At 56.6% G+C, this 21,920-nt stretch overlaps 10 protein-coding genes across 10 annotated transcripts in view; 4 read left to right on the forward strand and 6 right to left on the reverse strand.

Annotated features, from left to right (window-relative positions):
- Positions 1-235: 235 nt before the first annotated feature.
- Positions 236-591, forward strand: BCV69DRAFT_241199 (hypothetical protein; the record flags this gene model as incomplete). Its single annotated transcript, XM_025490006.1, has 2 exons — positions 236-384; positions 477-591. Coding segments are annotated over 2 exons (264 nt in total), but the record flags the coding sequence as incomplete, so codon positions are not given.
- A 10-nt stretch (positions 592-601) lies between these two features.
- On the reverse strand, positions 602-2,337 carry BCV69DRAFT_158721 (hypothetical protein). The gene is made up of 3 exons (XM_025489410.1): positions 2,187-2,337; positions 1,559-2,100; positions 602-1,519 (listed from the first exon to the last, which is right to left on the reverse strand). The coding sequence occupies exons 1-3, from the start codon at positions 2,275-2,277 to the stop codon at positions 815-817; spliced, it is 1,338 nt and encodes a 445-aa protein (XP_025349049.1). The 5' UTR covers positions 2,278-2,337; the 3' UTR covers positions 602-814.
- A 740-nt stretch (positions 2,338-3,077) lies between these two features.
- Positions 3,078-6,111, reverse strand: BCV69DRAFT_158620 (hypothetical protein). The gene is made up of 4 exons (XM_025489409.1): positions 4,780-6,111; positions 4,046-4,694; positions 3,659-3,913; positions 3,078-3,230 (listed from the first exon to the last, which is right to left on the reverse strand). The coding sequence occupies exons 1-4, from the start codon at positions 5,947-5,949 to the stop codon at positions 3,193-3,195; spliced, it is 2,112 nt and encodes a 703-aa protein (XP_025349050.1). The 5' UTR covers positions 5,950-6,111; the 3' UTR covers positions 3,078-3,192.
- Positions 6,112-6,273: 162 nt separating this feature from the next.
- BCV69DRAFT_298093 (hypothetical protein) lies at positions 6,274-7,149 on the forward strand (the record flags this gene model as incomplete). Its single annotated transcript, XM_025494183.1, has 1 exon — positions 6,274-7,149. The coding sequence occupies one exon, from the start codon at positions 6,274-6,276 to the stop codon at positions 7,147-7,149; it is 876 nt and encodes a 291-aa protein (XP_025349051.1).
- Positions 7,150-7,345: 196 nt separating this feature from the next.
- Positions 7,346-14,232, reverse strand: BCV69DRAFT_281800 (hypothetical protein). The gene has a single exon (XM_025492114.1). The coding sequence runs from the start codon at positions 13,742-13,744 to the stop codon at positions 7,661-7,663; it is 6,084 nt and encodes a 2,027-aa protein (XP_025349052.1). The 5' UTR covers positions 13,745-14,232; the 3' UTR covers positions 7,346-7,660.
- Positions 14,233-15,355: 1,123 nt separating this feature from the next.
- On the forward strand, positions 15,356-16,465 carry BCV69DRAFT_276629 (hypothetical protein; the record flags this gene model as incomplete). The annotated part of the gene is made up of 3 exons (XM_025491117.1): positions 15,356-15,526; positions 15,611-16,260; positions 16,336-16,465. 3 exons carry the CDS (start codon positions 15,356-15,358, stop codon positions 16,463-16,465), a joined length of 951 nt encoding a protein of 316 aa, XP_025349053.1.
- Positions 16,405-19,037, reverse strand: BCV69DRAFT_281802 (cyclin-domain-containing protein). Its single transcript, XM_025492115.1, has 2 exons — positions 17,086-19,037; positions 16,405-16,993 (listed from the first exon to the last, which is right to left on the reverse strand). Exons 1-2 carry the CDS (start codon positions 18,745-18,747, stop codon positions 16,673-16,675), a joined length of 1,983 nt encoding a protein of 660 aa, XP_025349054.1. The 5' UTR covers positions 18,748-19,037; the 3' UTR covers positions 16,405-16,672.
- An 893-nt stretch (positions 19,038-19,930) lies between these two features.
- Positions 19,931-20,191, reverse strand: BCV69DRAFT_243142 (hypothetical protein; the record flags this gene model as incomplete). The annotated part of the gene is made up of 1 exon (XM_025490053.1): positions 19,931-20,191. A coding segment is annotated over one exon (261 nt), but the record flags the coding sequence as incomplete, so codon positions are not given.
- A 469-nt stretch (positions 20,192-20,660) lies between these two features.
- On the reverse strand, positions 20,661-21,651 carry BCV69DRAFT_158837 (hypothetical protein). The gene is made up of 2 exons (XM_025489411.1): positions 21,203-21,651; positions 20,661-21,043 (listed from the first exon to the last, which is right to left on the reverse strand). The coding sequence occupies exons 1-2, from the start codon at positions 21,457-21,459 to the stop codon at positions 20,818-20,820; spliced, it is 483 nt and encodes a 160-aa protein (XP_025349056.1). The 5' UTR covers positions 21,460-21,651; the 3' UTR covers positions 20,661-20,817.
- Positions 21,652-21,920, forward strand: part of BCV69DRAFT_158978 (hypothetical protein) — a 2,834-nt gene continuing 2,565 nt past the window's right edge. Inside the window, exon 1 of the mRNA XM_025489413.1 lies at positions 21,652-21,920. This exon is cut by the window's right edge and continues 1 nt beyond it. Coding sequence (XP_025349057.1) covers positions 21,844-21,920 — 77 coding nt within the window. The 5' untranslated portion in view covers positions 21,652-21,843.

Here is a 21,920-nt window from a genome sequence, read left to right on the forward strand (position 1 = left end):
TCAACAGCCACAGATATCACTGCAGAGAGCTCACTCGTACACAATGTCGCAGTCAGCCTCTTCTTCCTCGTCAGCCTCTTCGCAGCAGCAGCAGCAGCAGCAGCCTCTGCAAGCCTCTCGTCTAGCCACAGGCGTAGTCCCCGATCAACCCACTCCCTCCTCTGCCTCCTCTTCCTCCTCCACCTCGGCCCTTGCACCAGCCGCCATCTCCTCATCGGCACATCGACTAGCAGAGGGTCGAATGCCATGTGCTCGGAGATCCTACCTCCTTGGGCTGTGTACCGGCATTGGTGTGACGGCGATTAGGATGGTCACAGGGAGGAGCTTGAGGACAAGTGCAAATTGGGGGGCGGGATCATTCGTTCTCGTTAGCGTTACCAGCTGGTGAGTACAGAGAGGTCGTCCCGCAGGTCGTACGAAGTGGGAAACTCAACAAATCCTTGCCTTTCCCCCATTTTGCTCCTCACTCATCGCAGGGAGATGTGCAGGAGATCCCTAGCGGCAGAGCAAAACAGGATGAAGATGGTCATCCAGCACCACCAGCGCAACCGTGGAAGCAAAGCGTTGGCTACTCCAGAGTCTGCTTCACTATCACCCTCTTCCACGTCAGCTTCCACTCCGGCATCAATGTCGTCGCCGCCACCGAGTAGAATAGCGCCGGCCCAGACGGAAAGGATATAAGGATTTCAGGTGTAAAGGAGAAGAGCAGGATGACTGTGACTAGCAATTATATTTGTACAAACAGACAAAGATACCGACAGAGGCGAAATGAAGCCAATGACGACGAAGAGGACACCACTACCACTTCGTCACCTCACAGCTGCTTCGGCGCATCGTTCTCCGCCAGATTTTCATCCAGTGGTGGCGTAGGAGCCTTCATGATCTCCTCTGACGGCTGCTGCTGCGAAACCTCTTCGGCGACCGGAGGAACTCCCGCACTCGCTTCCGAGGGTTCGGGCACGACCTTTGTAGCGGTCTCTGCGTCTCCAGTTGCCTCAGTTGCAGCCGCGGGTGCAGTCTCTGTCGCAGTCTCGGGCTCAGCCGGCACGACACTTTCGAGAGGAGCCTCAGTAGCGGCTTCCGGGACAGCCTCGGCGGCAGCTTCTGGAGCAGCTTCAGAAACCACAGGAAGTTCCTGTGTGGCCTCTGTCGGCATCGTTGTACCCGCGTCTTCGGGCGCCGATGCGGCAGCCTCGGCCTCTGCTGAGAGAGGGTGTGTGAGGTTCTCCGCCTCTTCATTTGCGGTCGCAGCATCCGCTACCTCTTCTTCTTGTGTCTGTTGAGCCTGTCCATCCGCAGCTGCTTCTGGCACTGCCGCCAATCCAGCAGCGCCGCCTTCCCCGTTGTCCACAAGCTCGACCATTTCCTGATCACCATCACCATCACCTTCGCCTTCGCCGTCAGCATCGGCATCAGCATCAGCGTCGGGATCTGCATCCGCATCTGCTTCGGCATCCGCGTCTACAGCTTCGCCTGCGACGTCTGTAGGAGCCTTGTCCGTTGGCTGAAGCTGCTGAACCTCCTCCGAAGGGCCTGTTGAGACTTGCTGTTGCTGGACTTCTTGAGGTTCTGGCTGCTGTAGCTGTTGTGGAGGCACTGGCTGCTGTTGTTGCGGGGGTCGGGGCTGCTGAGGCGGAGGAGGCATGCTGACGGGGGCAGGCGGCTCCATCCCATGCTCCAAGTTGAGCTTTCGGATCGCTTCATCTTCGGCAGCCTTCTGCTGCCTCGCCTCAGCCGTCTCCTGACCTGCGCTTAGCTCCGCCCTCTGTTCTGCCAAAGCCGTCTCCCTAGCCCTCAGGGCTCCTTTCACCACTTCGGGAGTGCGAGCTTGAACGTATGCAAATCCAGCAGTCAGTCTTCTGCCTTTCCCGGCGTTCCTTGCCCACGGTTCGAGCGCTGCTTCCTCCTCAGGATTAACCTCTGCTTGTCTTGCTACGTCCTTCTCGATTTGTTCTGCACTGATATTCTGCTTGAACGATTGGATGCGCTCCTCGTGGAGTCTCTTCATCTCTGCCGTCTGCGCTTCTGACAGGTCTAGCTGCGCTTGAAGATCTTTCCTGGACAGATCAGCATAAGGAGAGGGAGGAGGCTCGAGATTGGCTGCCATGAGTGGTCATGAAATAGAAGATCCGCTACAAGCGTCAGAGACTGAAAGTATGCACCTCATCTATCGTCTCTCTGCTCACCAATCTTCTTCTCGTCGAAGATGGCCTCAATGAAGTCGTGATTCCTCCTGAAGCGGGCCACAGCCAGGTCTCTAGGGGTCAGACGGTCCATCTCGTCTAATGGGCCAGAGCAGCGCAGCAGTTTGAGATTTGATTGTCAGTCCACACATCTCATCTCTAGCTCTATACGCGAGTAGAGGCCGGGCTGGGCCGGGTCAAACTCACCCATGATCATGTCTGTGCCCTCATCCTCGTATGCATGTCCCCAAGCCATAGGTCCCGTGCTGCCCGGCGGTACAAGGAACGCCTGTCTGCCAGCGCCAGAGCTGCCCCCGCCTGGACCGCCTCGTAGGTGATTGGGATGCATTCGCTGCTGCTGATGTTGCTGCTGGGATCCACCAGCTTGATGCTTGCGCTTCATCTTCCGCGATGCAGCCTGATGAGCCGGGCTGTCTTGGTAGTGTGGGTAGCCCTGTGGTTGCGACATGATGTACGAGGGATGCTGGTGATGGGGGAGGAAGCGGATAGCGTTGCCTCGGAAGCTTCCACTCGACGTGCGTTGCGTCTCGTCTCGAGGCGGAGCGACGGGAGGCGCGTCGATGCGCGGCAGAGCAGAGGGCAATCGACGCAATCGCTTGGGAACATGGCAGACCAGCTACTTGGCAATACTACAGAAGGCATGAACAATCAATTGGGTGCAGACGCATGAAGGGTACAAGTACAGACTCAACACAGGCTTGGTAAACTCCACATCCCCCTTCCCACTCCACAGAGGCTCCGGCATCATCCACGACTGTCAGTGTAGTTGGCGCGCCTACTTACCTGGTTCTGACCGTACCTACGATAGGGCTCAACAAGGCCTGGCAACTTGCGAAGCTCGCTCGCTGGGATACCTGTGGGGAAGAGGTGTCGAAGGGGGAGAGTGTGTGATGAATTGGAATGGAGGAATTGCTTTGAGTCTTGCGGAAGGGGGAGGAATGTATCGTGGACAATGACAGCGAACGAGTGAGAGCATGTCTCGTAATCTTCATGCCAGCGTCCCAGGTCTTGGATTCGAAGAGCTTTCTACGATGAGGCGATGGGTATAGTGTGTCGCGGGAGTATTGGTAGGGCTGCTGTGGAATCAGCGACTCTCCGGCGAATTGCTATGGACGTTCACAGGGACAGATCGGCAAAAGGTGTGACCGGTCAGGATACCTGTAGCAGCATGAGCGCCGCTTCGAGGATGGTGTATGGAGCAGCCAGGAATACCTGATCGATCACCATCGCTGGGGTATCAACTGGCAGCGGTCTGATAGAAGGGACGGCGCGCAGCAGAGTGGGCGGCAAAGCTTGTGGATCTGCCTAGCGTAAACAGAGCACAGCCAATCAGGCCACTTTGGCCTTCTTGGCATCTGCCGCGGAGGTTGCCTCCTCAATCAGGTCATCATCGGCGTATCGTCTCTTTGAAGCGCCGTTGGGAATGCTCTCGGGAAGAGGTGAGGTAGCCGCACCTGTTTTGTCGCCATTTGTGGACCCGGCGGTCGTTTCACCAGACTCTTCTTGCAGTTGCTCCTCATAGTCTGCAGTGCCTACATCCGCAGCTGCGGTAGCTTCCTCCTCTGGAGCGTCGATATTTTCATCGTCGGCTTCTTCCTCTTCGCCCTCGACGATTTGCCATTGGTCTGCATCCGGATGCTCGGCAACATTGTCTGTCTCCTGATCATCGGCTCCTTCCGCTTCCGCTTCTTGAGTCTCATCGACGTAGCCTTCCTCCTCCTCCTCATCTTCTTCTTGAGCATAAGCTGCAGCATCGAGACTTTGCTGACCTTCTGCAGCATCATTGTCAACGTCGTCGACACCGACTTCTTCGTATGAGCCGGTCTGATCTTCGGCCTCGCCTTCCTCCTGATCGGCTAGATGGGCAGAGAGCTGCTCATCGCCTTCCTCCTGGTACTCTATGATCTCTTCCGCGGCGCCATCTGCTTCTCGGACGGTTTCACTGCCATGCTCCTCGTAAGTAGAGGTGGCCGAAGCCTCTCCTTGCTGTGCACCACTTTTCTGTACTGCTTCGGCGTCTTGAGCGGCCAAGCCATCGACAGCGCCATTCTTGGCTGTGTTCAAGTCCGCGCCTCCGCTTTCACCGTCAATGTCCGCAGCCTCTTCGGTAGCTGTTGGCTTCACTTCTGCAGCCACAGTGGCAGATGCCTCCTCGACTTCCTCGTGTGCGGCATCTGCGTTCTTCAGAGCACCGACCCTCTCATCTTGCGCCGCGCCACCTTCTCCCATCACCCCATCACTTTCCGCTGTGAGAGGGAGTGTGCTCGCGCTTGCTACTGCCTCTTCGGCCTCAGGGGCGCCTACTTCTTCTCCGCTAGTATCTTCAGCTCCTTGTTTTTGCGCTTGAGCGATCTGCTGCGCCAAGAGATTGTATTGTGAGATGAATCTCGAATCCTCAGAGATCCGAATGTGCATGCTGTCTCGAAGACCCAGCTGATGGTGAAGACGTATCAGATGGGTGAGGGAGATCTCGCGAGCATAAACATTGTCCTGATATCGGGAAACGGCGGAGGGTCAAAGACGTCAACAAGCCATCCAACAGTCGTCGCATGTCGTAAGTGGCATTACTACTCACCTCTCGAACCGTCAGCTCCAGCTCTGGGAACGTCATCACCAGCTCACTTCCACTTTCGCCTTCAAGAAACTCCCCCAGTGCATCTTTGACTCTCAGAGCATTGAAAAGAGTCTCAAGCGGCGACCAGAATACATCTTCGTCCACGGCAAGTCTCGGAGCCGGTACAGTCTTGAGTGTGTCTGTCTCATCGTCCCAGGCCAGATAGCTCGTGGACTCTGGGTCCGCAGAGAAGATGGCGAACGATTGGTCTTGGAAAGACAGCCGAATGGGTTCGATTGCTACCTCATCTTCTTCTTCTCCGGCATCCCAAGACTCCGAGGATGAGGCGTCTCCGGCCTGGTCGTCGTCCTCGACTTCGTCAGCCGCTTGTTCGGCACCTCCAACGTCGGCATTCTTGGCTGCGCCCTCCGCACCGCTCGAATCAGCATTTGCGTTGCTCTCGTGTTGCTGTCCGCTGGAGGGCGATGGCTCACGGACTGTAGATTCTGAGGTGGCCTGTTCATGCGCTACCACAGATTCACTGTCGACGTTCGGTGCATCCGTGGGTACATCTGCGGATGAATCAGTCGCTGCCCCGACTGTTGGACCTGACAATGAAGGTTCTCCGGAGTGGTCACCTTCTTGACTCGTGCCCAGCTTCGCCGCTTCGCTCTCTGCTACCGCTGCCAGTACAGGTGGATTATCAGATGCGAGCTCTGTGGCTTCGGGCGCGTCACCATGTTGCTGCTCTTCCTGCTCATCATCAAGCACTACCTCCTGGACGATCTCAGCACCCTGCTCGTATGCGGAGTCATCTTGCCCTTCTTGATCGACTTGTTCCTCCTCGTCTGCGATGACGACGTCTGCGCTTTCATCCACTTCGCCGATGTCGATATCGCCATCCTCGTCTGCCTCTTCAGCGGCATCTCCAGAAGCATCTTGATCGTACTCCATCACCTCTTCTGATTCTCCTACCACAGGGGGAAAAGCATCTGTCGGCTTCAGAACTGAATTAGAGTCCCCTTCTTGTTCCCCTTCTTCCTCCATGCGTTCCTCGTGTTCCCAGCCGGGCTGCTCGTATTCGGCGTTCATCTCAGCGTCGTTCGCGTTTGCAATGGCGTCAGCGTCATCTCCATGAAAGGGAATTGTACCGCCAGCTGCGTAATCGTCGGAGGCTACGAGTGTCTCCATGGTGGAGTTTCACCTTTCGCCTGTGATGACGGATGCTATCGAGGATAGAAGAGAATGGCTAGGATGATGACGATGAGGATGATGACGATGAGGATGATGACGATGAGGATGATGACGAGGAAGGAGAGCGAGCAGTGCGATCAAGACGTGCACCGACCTCACCACGCCAGGCGACGGAAGCAACCAAGCGACTGCGCGGGCGGTGGACGCTGAGCCGAGGCTCGACTCTTCCGCCGCGACGGCTCCTTCACCTCACATCTTCCAGCCAATATACCGCATCTCACCACTCCACGATACCAATCCTCACCGCCTCTCAACGTCAGTATGTCAGCAAGTATCACAGCGCCTAGTCGTGCAGCTCTCCGAAGAGGCGTCGCTTCCATTTTCCCAAGAAGGAGCTTCTCGACGACCACCTCTGCCTCTGCGTCTTCATCGTCTGCACCATCTTCGGAAGAGTCTTCTTCCAGCCTCGCACCCTCGTCCTCATCGTCGTCGTCTGCGCCACCACAACCGCGGGTGCCGGTGCGCTCTACTGGTCCCAAGATAGAGTACGCAAAGACCAACTGGTCCTCTGCAGCTTTCCTCGACCCAGCTCCGCCTGCTAAGCACGCTCACCTTACCCCACCGCTGCCCAATTCCTCCTTTGCCTCATCGATCAAATCCGTGGCCATCGGTCCTTCTTCGTCCAATGCCACCAGCCTCAAGCATGCCGAGAGGAGTCTGCACCTGAAACTACGTAGGAAGGGCGGTGGACATCAGATTGGTCCAGAGGGAATGGTTAGGGGTGTGCAGTTCGTGAAGGGGGAAAAGGCAAGGGGGATCAACGCCCGTGCCGCCGGTGGGGAGGAGGAGGAGTCTCTCTCGGCCATGAGCAAGAGACAGCGTCAGCAAGCCTACCTCGAGCGTGAAGGAGGAGACTACTCTCGCTTCCTACCCCCTTCTGCTCAGCAGCAAAAGAGTGCTGGCGAGGATTCGGCTCAGGCAGAACTGCAGCGAATTGCCAGCCATGCACTCAGCGGTAACACTACAGTCTCACCCGAGGCGAGAGACAGTCTCACGCGCCAGGTGGGAGAATTACTCAAGGGCAAGCCGTTCCCTGGCAATCAAGGAAGTCTGGCCAAGGTTGGACCGGCCAAGGTCGAGGCACCACCTGTGCCACAAGCCGCTGCAGCCCCGGCCAAGAAGAAGGGCAAGAAGTGAGAGAGGCGAGCTGAATAGGGCAGGGTGCGAGGGAGGATTCAGGGGCGGTGAGAGTGATATGAGGGTTTCAGCAGCTGGTCTCAGCAAAGGCTCGTCTCTCATTGCTTTTAGCAGAGGCGAATGTCTTGTCTGTCTGGATGCCCGCGCGACTTCTTGAGCATCAACGCACCTGTATCCCACCTCTCCACAAATGTAAACACTGCTTACATCTCTATTGACATGCACAGTGAGCAAACGAGGTGTACATCAGGAAAGACAAAAGGAGAAATGCTTCCAATTACCCGTCGCGATATCATGGCAGAGACGAGCAGAGGGGGGACATCGCTAAATGGTAGTGTAAAGAAGAGGCGAGGAGGATATAAGAGGACGCAGTGACAGTGCAAGAGCGCACAATTGTGAAAGTCGAAGAAGTGTAGCGTACAGGCGAGACAAGACCAAGACCTGCGAATAGCAGCGACTACGTGATCGGCAGGAGAAAGCGTTGCGAGCGAGCGAATTGAAAGCAACGGACTCATGACTCTCCGCTCAAGCGATTCTTCCCCTCGAGCTGTGGCGAAGCGACGGGGCTGAGATCCTTTTCTCCCAAGTCGAGATTGGGCAGGACGAAAGCGTGCTCCTGGCCTCGGACAGAAGGTTCGCTGGCCAGTCGACGCTCTCTGTGCCTAGGAGTTGAGCTGTGAGAGGGCACATTGTACATTTGCCTCACCTCGTGACTAGACTTGTCAGCTTGAGCTTGGGAGCCCGGCTTCAGAGTCTCAGAAATGCTTCGCAACATGCTACCAGTGCTGCTGCTGTTGCCCCTCGTGCCCAAAAGCGACGACTTGCCATTGGCCGGGGCAGAAATGAAGCCTCTAGAAGAACCACCGGGGGTCTCAGGTGGAGTGTGCAGCTTAGGATCAAAGAATTCCCTGACTCTTCTACCTTCTTGAGGTGACGGATGACCAAAGCTGTCGCCCGAGCCAGGGCTGTACCTTGGAGCAGCCAAAGTAGGATGCAGAGCTCCCACAACGTTGGCGTCCGGAGTGCTGAAGTTGCGCGGGCGGAACGTCGGATTTGCGTAATCCTCGGCGCGTTGAGGGCCAGCATCGGACCGAGTGGCTTTCATGTTGGCTGATGTTGCAGAGCGTCCGCCATTGTAGTCGCAAATTCTGAGCTCTTCAAGGACCTCAGCAATAGGCGCTTGTGCAGCCCACCAATGCTGAGTGATTTCGCGGGAGTTCAGAGCCGTCAGAGGCGGGATGCTGAGATCTCCTTCCTCGGCAGTAGCGTCCTCATGGGCAGCAAATGAAAGCGAGGGTAGTGTCGGCTTCAAGTGATACGTGGTGGCACAGTCTTGCAAGAGTCCCAGCATCTGCTCGTGGTAAAGACCTTGAGTGCGAGCAAAAGAAACAATGACGGGTTGCAGGGCAGCTTCAATGCCTTGCACGAAGTAAGGCAGCTCTTCAAGAAGCTGACTGTGCAGAGCCACGAAGCCATTGGCCGCTTCAATGAGCTTACGGTCAATCGCCGTTGGCTTGATGTCCTTGTTCGAGGAAATCAGAGCCTTGTACTTGGCATAGTCAGCCTCGCGCTCGTCTCGCTTGCTCATGTATGCACGCGGACCAGCGAACATCTTGCGGATTTTGTCCAGAGCTGGGAGCAGGACCATGCCAATCTCGTTGTCGAGTTGAGCTGCACATCGCTCACTTGCTTGATGCAAGTGCTCTGACATGGCCTTCAAGCCATCTGAAGCACTGATCGCCCCCTCGTTACCAAAGGCGTCGTCCCTTCCAGCCAGACTGTAGACGCTTGACCATCGTTGAAGAAGGGAACTCTGATGGTCGTAGCATTGCTTTGCATAATTCGACCACCTCAAAATCCTCCGGTGCAGGGCCTCGATGCCCTCCTCCAGGGTCTTCGTAGAGGCCACGAGAGAGGCGTAGCCATCTTCGTCCTTCAACAGCACCGGGGTCACCTCTCCCAGTAGCTGCGAAGAGGAAGCGCTGCCACCGGTAAGGTCCCTCACCCTGGACTTCTGCTTTCGCAATATACCAGTGGTACGACGAGGACCCTTGATGGTGGGGCTCTTGGAGGCTGACCTGCTCGTACCCTGCGAAGGGCTCTGTCCACTGACGATCTGATTGATAATGTCCCTACGCCTGCCCAATTCATTGATAGAGTCTGCGACTTTCTGCATCTCTTCAATCGCCAGCTTGAGATCTTCGTAATCTGGATGGGAGGTTGAAGTGGCGGACAAGATCTCATACAAGAGGAGGGGATACTTCAGCATCCTCTGCACAGGTTTGATGAGAAGAGATGCCAGATCCCAGGCATTGGTTTTTGTGCGCGCCACTACGTCGCATTCCTTGAGGAAAGCAGCTGCCCTAGCGGATGTCGCTGCTAGCTCTTGCAATCTGGCTATGGAGGCTTCATGTCGAGAGTAATACGCGCCAAAGACGACGTGAAGGCGTTCTATCAACCCTCGAAAGGTGCGCCCAATACGATCGTCACACGCATCGGCGAGATCCGCAACATTGCTCGGCAGTGGAGCAGCAGCAAGCGTACCCATTGCAGATTCCAGCAGAGTAGACATTTCCTCTGCGAAAGCAGATGCTTGGTCCACACCGGCGAAGATGACGCGGATGTCCGTTGCCGTCATAGGAGCCTGCGGATTTGGCGACGATGGGGTCAAAAGGCTAGATGGCGACGGGAGCATAAAACCGGCCGCCACTGCAGGCCTAGTGAGCAGACCTGTGACATCAGCATTCGCACTCTTTGCGCTACCGCCGATGTCTGCGCTGCTTGGCTCGCTCCTGAGAGCAGGGTTCTGAGGGTTCCGAAGCATATTCTCCGCAGTCTCAATGGACAGGGATGGAGTCGTTAGATCGTGCGCAGCGAGAAGACGGCTTGGCTTTCCATCCTTGTCGTCCACACCCTGTCGAGAGGAGGCAAAGGAAGTTGAAGAAGAGGCTGCGCCATCCTGACCATGTCTCGAGGCGGATTTTGAGTCGGACGTCATCATCGACGAGCGATTGCTTGCACTGCCGGAAGCCTGAGATGGCGCGTTTGTAGTGCTGTTGGCCGACACTGATCGCATGCGAGCATGACTGGGCATCGGTGGAGTAACGAGTGAGGGAGGCTCGCCATTTGAAATGGTCCTACTGAGGAAAGCGGATGGGCCAGGGCTTGCGGGGAATTGAGAAGCTGATACAGGCGGAGACTCCAAGGGCGAGTAGGTGGGTCTTGAGGCGGGATTGGCTGCCAAGGGACTAGAAGAGGTCGGCCCAGCCAATGCACGAGCTTGAGCCAGGTAGACGTCTCGAATGACGGCTAGATCCGCTGCGTAGCTCCTTTCTGTTTGAACCAGCTCCCGAATGACATTGCGCCTCTTCAGCAGTCTCTTTCCCTCACCATCGACGTCGTTGCTTGACCAGTGCGATGTATGATCCGAGACTACGCGGGCTGTGATATCCTTTGCCCCTGCTACAGACGTAGTCGAAGATGGCACTTCCCCAGAACTTCCTTGTAGCCTGTCGCTCACGTCGAAGCCAGGGACCCGTCGGCCCTGCTCCTGCTCTTCTGTCTCAAAGATTCTCCGAATCGCTGGTCTTGTGTTCGCATCGTTGCTCTTCTTCCTCATGCTCCGCTTGGCAGTCCGCAGGAAGTTACCGTCAGTCTCGGAATTTGATGTGGCCTGAGTGGACATGCCCCACTTTCGAGACTTCAAGGTGGCTAGATCCATATGCCCGTTCTCACGTCCAAGATCCTGTGATCCGCGTGGAGGTTCGCGCTCGTTAGAAGTGCTTTCTGTGTCAGGCGTATCAGGAAGCGACATGACCTTGGAAGCTTCGGCAGACGAAAGGAGAGCAGCCGTTAAGTCGGGCATGTCTTGGCTGATACTTTGTCCAGCATATGATACCGATTCCGACCTAATCTTCGTCTGACCGCGGGCTCTTTGTGAGGGCAATGTACGCGTGTCTGTCGCTCCCCTCGATGGATCGGATCGGGTCGTAAGATCGAAGCTGCGGGACCGATCTGAAGGCGCAGAACGGTGTGGATTCGAGCTGGTACTTCCTAGACTCCAAGCAGCGCCACCTGAGATGAATGCTTCTTCTAAGCTGAACCTTGCTGGGCTTGAAGCAACAGGCACAGCTGTGCTTTTAGAAGCAGAACGCTTGCGACGGTTTGCCGAATCAGAGGGAATTGCGACGGGCAAAGGTGGAGCGGAAGGAGAGTACGCGCTAGTCGAGGAGGTATTTGGAATCATTTCTTGCGGTGCAGCAACAGAGCTCGATGGCGGCAGAGTCCTATCCGATCGGCTTGATCGCACTCCGTCGGTCCGTAAAGGACTCTTTGTCGGCAGACTCGGTGGGCCATTCGTCGTGGAGGAAGATTCTGTCCCAGGCTGGATCGATGGACCCTGGTTTCTTCTTGACTTCATAGACTCACTACGGTCGGGAGTCTGAGCGGCGTCTACATACTTTGAGCTCAAGGAAGAAGCCCTTTGGCGGATCGGCGAGCTCAAGTGTGACTCCACACCTCTTGCGGATGCCTTGTCGGATGTAGATTCGACTGAGTTGTAGCTCGTGGAGCGGCTCATTTTGCTTGCCCCTCCAAAGGCTACTTCAGATCCAGAAGCATGGTCTTCAGATCTCTCCACTATTGCATCTGCCTTCCACGACACTCTACGGCTGCCTCTAGAAGGAGACACATCGACGACATCGGTAGCGTCAAAGTATCCAAAGCTGGACGAGCTGGATCGTGGAGGCGGGGAAGGAAGACAGGGTCCGCTTCGCTGCGAGCCTCGGTCGGGCGACTGTAAGCTTGAAGTTCTGGCCGTGGGCTCGGTCCAAGAGCTTCTACTGCTGGAAGAGGTAGCTGTGTCTGCTCGAGACCTGGTCTTAGAACGCCATTTCTTGCTCGCACCAGGCCGAGCAGGGGTCCTCCGCAGCGGACTTGTCATCTCTGACGTAGCCTTGGCCAAGTTTGCCTCGCTGACTTCAAGAGGAGGACTGTCCAGCCCGCCTGTTGATGCAGTGTCGCTCTTGCTGCGAACAAGGCCTTGCGAGTGATTGACGAACGAGTTGAACGGGTCCGTCTCATAGGATGCGCTCGTGGGAGCGGCCTTTGGGGGGTAGGGCAGATCCCTTGTGGGCTTGTTCGGTTTACTCACGCCGTTCGCGACGGGCGCCTGTTGCGCCCGACTTCCGAGAGCATGAGCGTCTTCATGGCCCAGAGAGATTTGCTGACCACTCGCTTCAATACCTGCGCTCTGCTGACTGTTCTGATACGTGTTCGCGGGGCCCACATCGCTGGCAGAGGGAGCCACCGAGAAATTGGTGCAGTTGGAAGCAACGTGGGCCTCTCCATGCACCTCTGGCGGGGGTGAAAGCCTGTACTGTGAACGCTCATGGGAGTTCCCTTCCGCCAGCTTCTCCAGGTAGCCTGTCTCCATCGGAGATGGCACAATGATGCCGAGTAAGTTTGGAGAGGGATGCGGAGCAGCTACAGAAGATGCTGGAGTAACCTGGGCAGAGTTATTGGGCCGCGGTTCGGACAAGGGGCGATACGAAGACGAAGACGAGAGAGCTGGAGAGCTGTCAAGATCGGTCAAGGGCGTGACTGGCGAGGAGGCGGTCGGCGTCTCTTCAAAAGACTGGGGCGGTGAGCTTGGTGCTACCTGTGGCTCGCCTTGTTGCCCCGCGGTTTCCTTTTTCCACCTTCCGAAGAGCTTGTGCTTCAGACCGTCACTTTTACTGGAGATCTCTTCCGGAAGACCTGAGCCAGGAAACTCCTTTGCTGTCGGTGTAGACACTTGCGAGGGCCTCCTTTCGCTGGGCGTCAATGGCTGCCCGACATCGCTCTCGCCCGCACCCTGGGACGATGTAGCAGACGACCTTCTTCTAGCACCCAAGGTGTTCAGAGGTCGCAGCAAGCCACTGCCCTTGTTACTGTCCTCCGTATCCCTGAGCTTAGGTTGAGAGATTTTCCTCATCATACGCTGAGCTCGACTTTGGCGGCCGCTTGGCAACGCGACTGGCACCGGGTCCGGATGCGATGAAGTGGATGGCAGGGGAAGCGCTTCATTATCATCTGCAGGCAGCGATGGTAACCAGTGTGGGCTTCCGAAAGACTTTGGTGATCTAAGACGTCGATCTGTAGGGCTCGGAGGTGACCTGGACCGGAGATCAACAGTTCCTGGTGCTCTGTTCCCGGGGCTTGCGGAAGGTGGAGGGAAGAGAGAGGTGTATTGAGAGGCAGGAGAGAGTGTTCTGTTGGCGTATTCGCTGTGGTCATTGAGGGAAGAAGTGGCAGAGAAGTAACCCGGGCTACCAGGTATTGTCGAACCAGTTCCCCTACGGGAGCTGTTGTGCTCTACGCTTGATGTTGTCAGCTCTGACCTCACTGAAGGCGCACGAGATGACGAAGGGTCCAAGAAAAGGTAGGAGGAGGCAGGACTCTCCGGTGGATGCGTGGAAAGTGTACTCCTGAAGGAGGGCCGTCTAACGTTGCCTGGTAGCTTCCGATAGGGTAGTGAAAGATTGGGAGAGGGTATGCCATCCCCATGAGCGGAACCTCTCGGGCTCCTTGCCAAAGGCTCTGAAGGTTCCGCCATCGTTGCAGATGCTTGCAAGAATATCCAGGAGCTGCAGAGACAGGAGGGTCTTGCTCTACTGATTACCGCTAAGCAGCAGGTGCGAGATGAAGCACTCTGCTGCTCCCCGTTCGCCCTATGCGACGGCTGAGTGCCTTCTCAAGACCGCAGACTGAGCAGCGATGACGGGGAAAGTGAGACTCGACTGTGCACGTAGCAAGGAATCCGCAAGGAGACCTTGAGTAGCCGGTCTGATAAGAGGGGAAAGGGGGCTGTACGTACGTAACAGGGATGCAGAGGGGGAGGGGGGTCCAAGCTATCGCCGTGCAGAAGAGAGAGTTTGCGGATGAAGAGAGTGGCCGTCTGATGGTAGCGTTGTATAGTGTAGGAAGATTAGAAGTGGGTGCGGTGCGTGAGGGAATCAGAATAGACGGACGTCTGCCCTGCCATTGATCGATTCACACATGGGTGGCCAGAGCAATGCACGTACGCCGGTCTGAGTGAGTGAGTAAGTGTGTGAGTGAGTGTGTGTGTGTCCGTCGGTCCGTCCATGCGTCCGTCGGTCCGTGGCTCGGCTGTGACTGAGTCTTTTGTTCGAGGGGAGCGGAATGGGGAGGGGCAGGCACGGCAGCAGAGGGGGGGCGCCACATCCATTTCCTCACTCCCTCGCTCACACGCACACACACACACACACGCACGCACGCACACACGCGCGTATAGGTGCTGGTGAGGTGCAGATGGCTGAGTCTGACTTCCAGGCCTGCTTCCGCCCCGCTGTGTGGTTGCTGACTTTGGCCTCGCAGAAGCCACTGCCGAGGTAAAGAATAGAGGCCCCACCGCTCAGGGCTTCTTCCGCCCTCGGCCAGCCCTGGGAACCCAACCCCCGCTCTTCTATCCACGGCTCCCCCCCCCTCCTTTTTTGGAAACCACAGCGCTCGACGCCAAGACCCTCTTCTGCAGGCCCCCCGCCAAAGGGTAGCCCCCTCTCTGCACAGCGCCTGCGCACCGCTGAAACCGCAACGCAGGACGAGTGGTCACCCTCACTCTGGGGGTCGCGCAGTGACATGACAGAGTAAATTAAGAGGGAATGATGCAACCCACGGTGAGAGGATCCGTTCCTGCCTCAGGACCCGGTCTGCAGCCAGCAGACGGTGTCATCTTTCTGGGAGGCCCAGGTAGGTAAAGAGCGAATTGCAAGCCACCAGGCAGGGGGAGAGGTAAGCGACGCTGCTCCCGAGGGCAACGATCGTCGAGTGGTGATGAATTGTGTGAGCTGAGACATGTTCCTTCACCTTCGCCTCTCGACTTTGCATGAACCCTAGCCCCTTGCCTCGACAGCTTTGTTTGTTAGCCGGCCATTCGCACAGAGCAATCGGCAGCTCAATGTCCCCAGGCGGAGAGGCAGAGGGGCGTAAAGGTGACCCACCGACCCAGGGAGCGGGCTACGCACAGAAAAACGCCGTGCATGAGCCACCGCCATCACGTGGGAAGCGAGCCCTGCCTGGCCCTCCACCCCCACAAGGCCGGCTTTGGCTACCCTCGCCGGTCTGGGCTGCTTCCGCTCCACCCTCGTCAACGAGTAGTGACGAGGTCTTAAACAGTAGCTCACTCGCTGGGATCACCACCCTTGCCATGTCATCTTCCGCCTCACAACCCAAGGGCAAGACTCTCATCATCGTGCACGATGTCCTGGGTACACTCTTCGACCTCTCCGCCCCAATCGCGGAGATCAAGAAGCTCTTTGCTTCACAGCTCGGACCAGACCCCGTGGTCGCAGATCGATATGCAGAGTTGATTGTCATGGTGAGCTGAGGCTCCGAGTAGACCCGCGATGAAAAAGATGCATCTGACGAACCGTCTGCCTACGCACCTCGCACTGATTGACAGGACTGGTACCACGCAGGTCAGAGGGACTTCTCTTTCCTGTCTCTGAACAGCGCATACACCCCCATCGGGACCGTCTTCAAGTCTTGCCTGCCGCGAGTCCTACTCCAAGCAGGCCTCGTACCTCCTTCCTCCTCTGACCAGTCTTCCAGTAAGCCAGTCTCAGCTGAAGAGCTCAAGCAAACACGCCTCGACCTCTCTTCTTCTAGGCAAGGGGGAGGAGGCGATAAAGCCGTCGAGGCCTTTGCATCAGTGACCGAGGAAGTCATGGCCTCTCTGCAGACCCTCACCCCACGTCCCGGCATGACAGAAGCTTTTCGTCAGGCTCACCGAGCCTCCCCAGAACATGGAGGACTGGCAAGTATCCGTCTCTGGGGAGCAACAAATGGCTCCCTCTCCCTCGCCGAGAAGCTCTTCGAAAACGCATCCGTACCCACCATCAACAGCACAGGCGATGCAGGCGGAGCAGCAGTGAATGCCGGTCTGTGGTCCTGCGACGAGGCAGAGGTGGCCAAGCCTGATCCAAGGGTGTATGGCGCTGTCAAGAAGCGAGTCTTGGCCGAAGCTGGACTAGAAGGAGCTTCGGAAAACGAATACATCCTCTTCTTTGTCGCGAGCCACTCTTGGGACGTCGATGCAGCTAAGCGCGCAGGGTGAGTGCTACGGAGAAGCACTCTGCAGAACGACAGTACAGGAAATTGACCACTGACCATGTTCTGCCTTTACAGATTCCACACGCTCTGGATGACCTATGAGGAATTTTCCCCAGCGTCGGGAATCTACTTGGAACCCGACCTGCGCGCCAATGACCTCGTCGAGGGAGCCCGTCTGATTCGCGAATGGGTGGCCAATCACTGAGCATCTGTGTTGGTCTATCAATGTCTTCGAAAGAGTGATTTGGATTGATGTAGATTGGATAGATGATTGGATACGCGTATAGTCATTAGGCTCTTGCTCTCTGCTCCTACATTCGTCGTGGCATATGTCATCTACAAAGGAGCTCCCTGCTTGCTCACAGCTCCTGCTCACTGCCCATCTGCCCTCAGTAAACGGCTCAAATAGCCATCAACCTCCGGATGCAGTTCGGGCAGGGGGTTCTGCTTCCATGGCAGACTCTTCTGCCAGTGCCGATCCTCTTCCCCGGTCTTTTGTATGCCTCTCGCCCTTCTCGCTACCCCTTCGACCTCCTGCGTCTGTAGTAGCGGCAGTATTGCTGTCCACATCCTTTACCCGACTGGGCGCAAGAACTCCGCCTTCTGCGCCGTACACGAGCAGCTGGTCAGCGTAACGCTGAAGCTCGTCGAGAGGGATGACTAAGTGGAAGTCATTCAAAAGGAGGAATTGCAGCTCGAGCTGGTTCAACTCGTGTACTGGGAGACCGCCGACCTAGTTGAATGGCATTTCGGAGAGAGAGAGAGAGAGAAATCGAGATCAGCGCCAGTTCAGACCAGACGTTCACGACCCTTCCATCAACTCACCTTTGCATATCTAGAGTTCGTGTAGAAGATGTCGCTGAAGAATTTGCTGGCCACAGTAATGCCCGCAATGACGAGCCTATGCACATTGTAGCTGTCAATGACGAATCCCCGCATGCCCGGATGGGCGTCTTCCTCGCCCCTAAGTCTGTCTTCATCGTCCACTCCGTCTTTTGAGCCAGACCTGCTCATCTCTACCCCGTCAGCCAGCGGTAGTCCTGCAGCCGCTCCCGCCGGAGAATTGCTGCTTGAGCCAGGGCCAGCACCCACTCCCATCCTGCTCATGCGATCAAAGTACACCAAAAGGCTCAAGAAGACGTCGTTAGTGGTGGGACAGTACTTGAGAATTCTTAGAAGATAGCTCTCGATGCTGATGCTTGGGATGTTCCGAGCGTGGAAGCAGAGTGTGCTGCTCGGCGTGCCCAAGGCGCCCATGGCCGCCGTTGTGACAGAGTGTCTCTTGTCTTCTGGACCGGGCGTGCTAGCCGCTGATGAATGTGTTGTGCTGCCTTGCGCGCCTTCATCTCCTTGTCCAGTCCGCCAAGTGCTCTTCCTTCTGTCGCGGCCTTCTTGGCCATTTGTTGGCCTGAGGTGATCGTTAGACGAAGCGATTTGATGCAGAAGAGCTGCAAGGACTTTCAGAAGTTGTTGTGGGGGATGATTTGCCAGATCGAGGTGTGGCTGTGACTGGCGCCGCGCAGTAGTAGAGGGAGCATCCGCCGAGGTGGAAGCAGGGAAAGAGCTTCTGCTACTTGCCATTGTCGAAGGCGAGGCTGCATTGCTGGACGCTACCGACGACCTGCCCGGTGCGGTCGACCGGGAGGAAGATGCCTCCGGCGCTTTGAATGCTCCTTCCTCTGCCGGAACAGCCAGGTTGGGTGGTACAGCGGGCCCGCCAGCGTCCGTAGGTCTCATCTCCCCCTCGAGGGCGCTGCTCGGCTCGGTTGGCTCCCGCCGAGGACCTTCAGGGATCTTGGATCCGCCTGAGCTAGCCCTCCTCGACTTTGTGCCACGCGTTCTATCGGGACTCCGCATCACCTCATCCTCTTCTCTTTTCTGGTGATGGGCAGCTGGTGGCGGGGCCGCGAACGCAGAGGTAGCGTACGCGACATTGGCAGCAGTAGTGGTCTGCATCGAAGGAGGAGGTATCGGAGGAGTGGCAGGTGTGGCGTTGCTGTAGGACTGGCGTGTGGAAGGATGGGCTTCCGATGAAGCAACACCTTGATTCGCCAAAGTCTGTAGGCTGTTTTGCCAGTCCGAGAAGCTTCGATGCAAGTGTGGGGCAGGTGGAAGAGGCTTGTGGTATGACGGGTACTGCTGAAAGAGGTCCCTTTGCGTCTGTAGCAAGTCTTGCGTACGGGGGGACAAGCCGGATCCACTGGCCGTAGGCAGGATGATCGTGTTGTAATGCTCGCCGTGAGACGGCGGACTGCTGTTCAGAGAAGAAGTGGCAGAGCGATGGGGCAGGTGAGATGAGGAAGAGGCGGAAGATGCCGTTGAGATCACAGAGCCCTCGTGAGAGCTTGAGCTGTCTGAGGAAGGCGTAGATGCAATGTGATGGGGGCGAGAAACCTGATCGACGAAGGAGGGAGACTTGTATGCTGGGTCTCTATGGCTTCTATGAGTGGAGGTTTTTGAGGATGGCCAAATCGAGGTGGATTGCATTGTCTGGCACAGCTGGGCTCTTGATATGATGATTTTACTCCCGAAGTCAAGAGTGATCTGTACTGCGAGGGTCAGGCGCGTGAGGAGGTGGTCGCTCTGATGGCGGAATCACTAGAGTACAGCTCCTTGATGAGCTACACTGCGTCCCACGTCAATGCTGCCTTGAGGATGAAGGTCGTAGACAGAGGAACCCTGCTGCCTCCTGCTCGAGTAGGACAGGGGTCAAACGGCAGCGCCAATCTGCTCCACGCGGAGAGTTGTTTGTGCGAGAGGGGTCCGAGTGGTGAGGATCAGCCAGGGTGCAAAAGTGGTAGATGAGGTGCGCCCAGGGGAGCGTCTGTGGATAGCGTGCCGTGGGCGGTGGATGATACTAGTACCCTGCGATGTGCAGGGACTAGTGAGGTTACTTGTGTGAGGATATATGCTGCCACTGCTCACCTCTGGGTATGATGTGGGTGTGGGCTAGAAGGATGGTCGTCGGCGGTGACCCTCGTCGCGGCCTGGCCTGGCAAAAGTCCAAATTACCACTCGGGGACGTCGCGGGGGCAAAGACGCAGCTCAGCCACGCCACGCCAATTCCCCGCCCCGCCCACGTTCACTCCCTTCCCGCACACGCACCCGCACGCACCCACCCGCACTGGCGCGCTGGTGTTGCTTCAGGCTGGTATCCAGGCCAACGAATGTATTCCAGTAGATCAGTAGATCGAGGCATCAAGAGTCTTTGACTCGAAGACACAAAAGCGCAGGCAGTCAATAGACATATGGTCTTGTGAGTCTGCCTCCGCACAAGCCGCTGATCTTCTCGAGAGGGCGCCAGTGTCGAGGGCACGCAAGCGAACAGCGATCATGAGGCTGCAAGACACACATGCACGCAGAGTCACATATCGATTCGGTGCGATGTTCGATTCGTTTATTCACTTGAACTGCAGCGACTTTCCTCAGAAACAGAAACAACGTAAAGGTAGGACAAGATTCTTCGCGACGTCGGAGTGTGGGTCAGGCACCGGGGGAACGTGCTTGCCGAAAGGCTACCATGAAGGACGCGAGTGTCACATTGCACTGCGGCGAGGCGAGCCAGCTTGTCTTGACTCTTCTCATGGCCTTGCTCACCGTCTGTCGCTCATTTGTGATGCTTCTTGTAGTAGCCCCTGCTGTTCGTGACTTTGACCATGTTGACCTGGTCACCATGGTTTGTGGCACTGGACTCGTCCAGCTTCTTGTAGTACAAGGAGCAAGTATAAGTTGGTGGCTTCTCGCCCTTGTCAATCTCGCCCTCCCAGATATTGAAGTACTTGCAAGGACCTCCTTTGGCATCGGGGTATGCATCGTCGCAGTGCTTAGCGCAGGCTTTGGGGTCGTACTTGTCCAAAAAGTAGTAGCCCATGTAGCCAGGAGCATTGTTGGCGGCGCAGATCGGGCCATAGTCGAGTTTGTAGCCCTTAGGATCTTTGTACGAGTAGGGGTAGCTCTTCGGACAATAGTCAGGGTCATAGTACCAGTCATCCTTCTTCTTATAGTTTCGCTCGGTGACCGCTTCTTCAGTCGGTGATCTAGAGTCGAGGCTGACCTCGTCCACGGGTCGAGCTGACGTCGACGTCAGGGCTACCGAGAGAGCGAGCAAAGCAGGAAATAGAAGGATAGACTTCATTCTTTCTTCTGGAGTAGTGGACTAGGAGAGAGTATTCGGAGGGGGAGCTGAGGAGGTGAGTGCTTGCAGAAGAATAGTCGGGATGGACTAGCTTCGCAGTGTGGTCTTATGTATCTCGCTACGACCTCACTCAAGTGATGCTCGCTCGAATCATGGAAAGTCGGCCGATCGTAGCCTGCCTGCTTCCTGCTCTCGCCGAGCACGGGTTATGGTGCTGCAAAAGCCTTCATCGGACTCCCATGGTCGACCTTCATGCGGAAAGGGTAAGATGCTTGGCGATGGGAATGGTTTGGCAGCAAGTTCCCAGTGCAAGCTGTACTGAGCAACTCGTCCTTTCCCACGGAACAAAGCAAGTGAGACCTCAAGCATTGTCTCTCATACTGGGTCCACACAGTGGCGAGAAGGTATGGCCAGCGACTGTATCAGTAGCACGGTGAGGGCGATGTATAGGTAGAAGCGAGCCCAGAACTCAGGTGTAAGCGTGCATCCGTATTGGACCGTGTGGAGTGAAGAAGGATGCTATTTTCCCCGTCCAGGTCCCGCGCACGGTCCCCGAAGAAGTGAAGCGAGCCGGGCGGAGATGGCCGTCCTGGAGGAGCGTAAAGGTGTAGCCGAGAGCCAAGAAGTAGCGCTAGCGAGTCCTGTGCCCTGGAACATACACAAAGAGGTCAGATAGTGGCACAGCTGTAGGGTCATGAGTCGCTCCACAGATCTGTCCCGAGGCAAGAAGATCCTTCTCACGCACACTGATTGTGGGTCTCTTTCACCACTGCCCTTGAACTTTGCACAAAAATCGGTCACACTTGCCTTGTGCGGTGCTCGCCCTTACGCAGGATTGGTTCTGGGTTGCAGCGAGGATTATCACAATTGGTCGAGTGTGCGAACCCAGCTCGTCCGAGAATCCTCGCTTGAGCAGTTCTTACAGATAGGCTGGCTGCCCAGATGACGGGCAGCTGGCTGCACAAGGAACATCTGACTGAGCAGCCGCGATGAACCGCACCTTGGCCAGTCGAGATTCCAAATACAGGCAGGGCAAGCATGTGCGGCCCATCATGCCCGCCCATGATTTCGCCATGGAATTTCCGCCCCTGAGGTCACGAGGCTCCCCGAGGCTGAATGAGTGCTTCAATACCGCGCAGGCGTAAAGTTGCGTTGCGCTGAAGTCAGCAAAGGCAGCTGAACACCACTCTTGGGAAAATGGCATCGTCGTCAATCCTGCTCGTCACACCTCGGTGAGGGGGGCTCATACGTATTCATTCGAACGAGAAAAAGCGCATAGGCAATAGGTAATGTTCATCGGCAAAAGCAAAAAAGGACGAGGACCCGGATCCGGCCCTATGTAAGGAGACGGTAAGCTTTAGGAGAATGACGCGCCGGTCAGCGGAATCCGACACAACAAGAACACAAAGACATTCTTTTAGGGCTTCTAATCGTTGCGCTTCGAGACCATGGCAACGGACTTGGGAGGGGCGGGCTGCCACGGCTCCTTTGGCTTGTCAGTAGGCTTCCAGGGAGCGGGCTGCCA

The sequence above is a fragment of the Pseudomicrostroma glucosiphilum genome (assembly GCF_003144135.1).
Source record: "Pseudomicrostroma glucosiphilum strain MCA 4718 unplaced genomic scaffold BCV69scaffold_4, whole genome shotgun sequence".
NCBI lineage: Eukaryota > Fungi > Basidiomycota > Exobasidiomycetes > Microstromatales > Microstromataceae > Microstroma > Microstroma glucosiphilum.

Excerpts from the sequence above, each read along its gene's own strand:
- BCV69DRAFT_281800 (XM_025492114.1), bottom strand. The coding sequence starts at position 13,744 with ATGGCGGAACCTTCAGAGCCTTTGGCAAGGAGCCCGAGAGGTTCCGCT.
- BCV69DRAFT_158620 (XM_025489409.1), bottom strand. The coding sequence starts at position 5,949 with ATGGAGACACTCGTAGCCTCCGACGATTACGCAGCTGGCGGTACAATT. Across the intron at positions 4,695-4,779 it reads TGGAGCTGACGGTTCGAGAG|GACAATGTTTATGCTCGCGA; the intron begins GTGAGTAGTAAT and ends TCCCGATATCAG. Across the intron at positions 3,914-4,045 it reads TCTAGCCGATCAGGAGGAAG|GCTACGTCGATGAGACTCAA; the intron begins GCGAGGCCGAAG and ends AGGAGGAGGAAG.
- BCV69DRAFT_158721 (XM_025489410.1), bottom strand. The coding sequence starts at position 2,277 with ATGGACCGTCTGACCCCTAGAGACCTGGCTGTGGCCCGCTTCAGGAGG. Across the intron at positions 2,101-2,186 it reads CTTCGACGAGAAGAAGATTG|CCAATCTCGAGCCTCCTCCC; the intron begins GTGAGCAGAGAG and ends CACTCATGGCAG. Across the intron at positions 1,520-1,558 it reads AGCAGCCAGAACCTCAAGAA|GTTCAGCAGCTTCAGCCAAC; the intron begins GTCCAGCAACAG and ends CCTTCGGAGGAG.
- BCV69DRAFT_281802 (XM_025492115.1), bottom strand. The coding sequence starts at position 18,747 with ATGCAATCCACCTCGATTTGGCCATCCTCAAAAACCTCCACTCATAGA. Across the intron at positions 16,994-17,085 it reads CGAACTCTAGATATGCAAAG|GTCGGCGGTCTCCCAGTACA; the intron begins GTGAGTTGATGG and ends CCATTCAACTAG.
- BCV69DRAFT_158837 (XM_025489411.1), bottom strand. The coding sequence starts at position 21,459 with ATGGGCGGGCATGATGGGCCGCACATGCTTGCCCTGCCTGTATTTGGA. Across the intron at positions 21,044-21,202 it reads AAGGGCGAGCACCGCACAAG|GGCACAGGACTCGCTAGCGC; the intron begins GCAAGTGTGACC and ends TGTATGTTCCAG.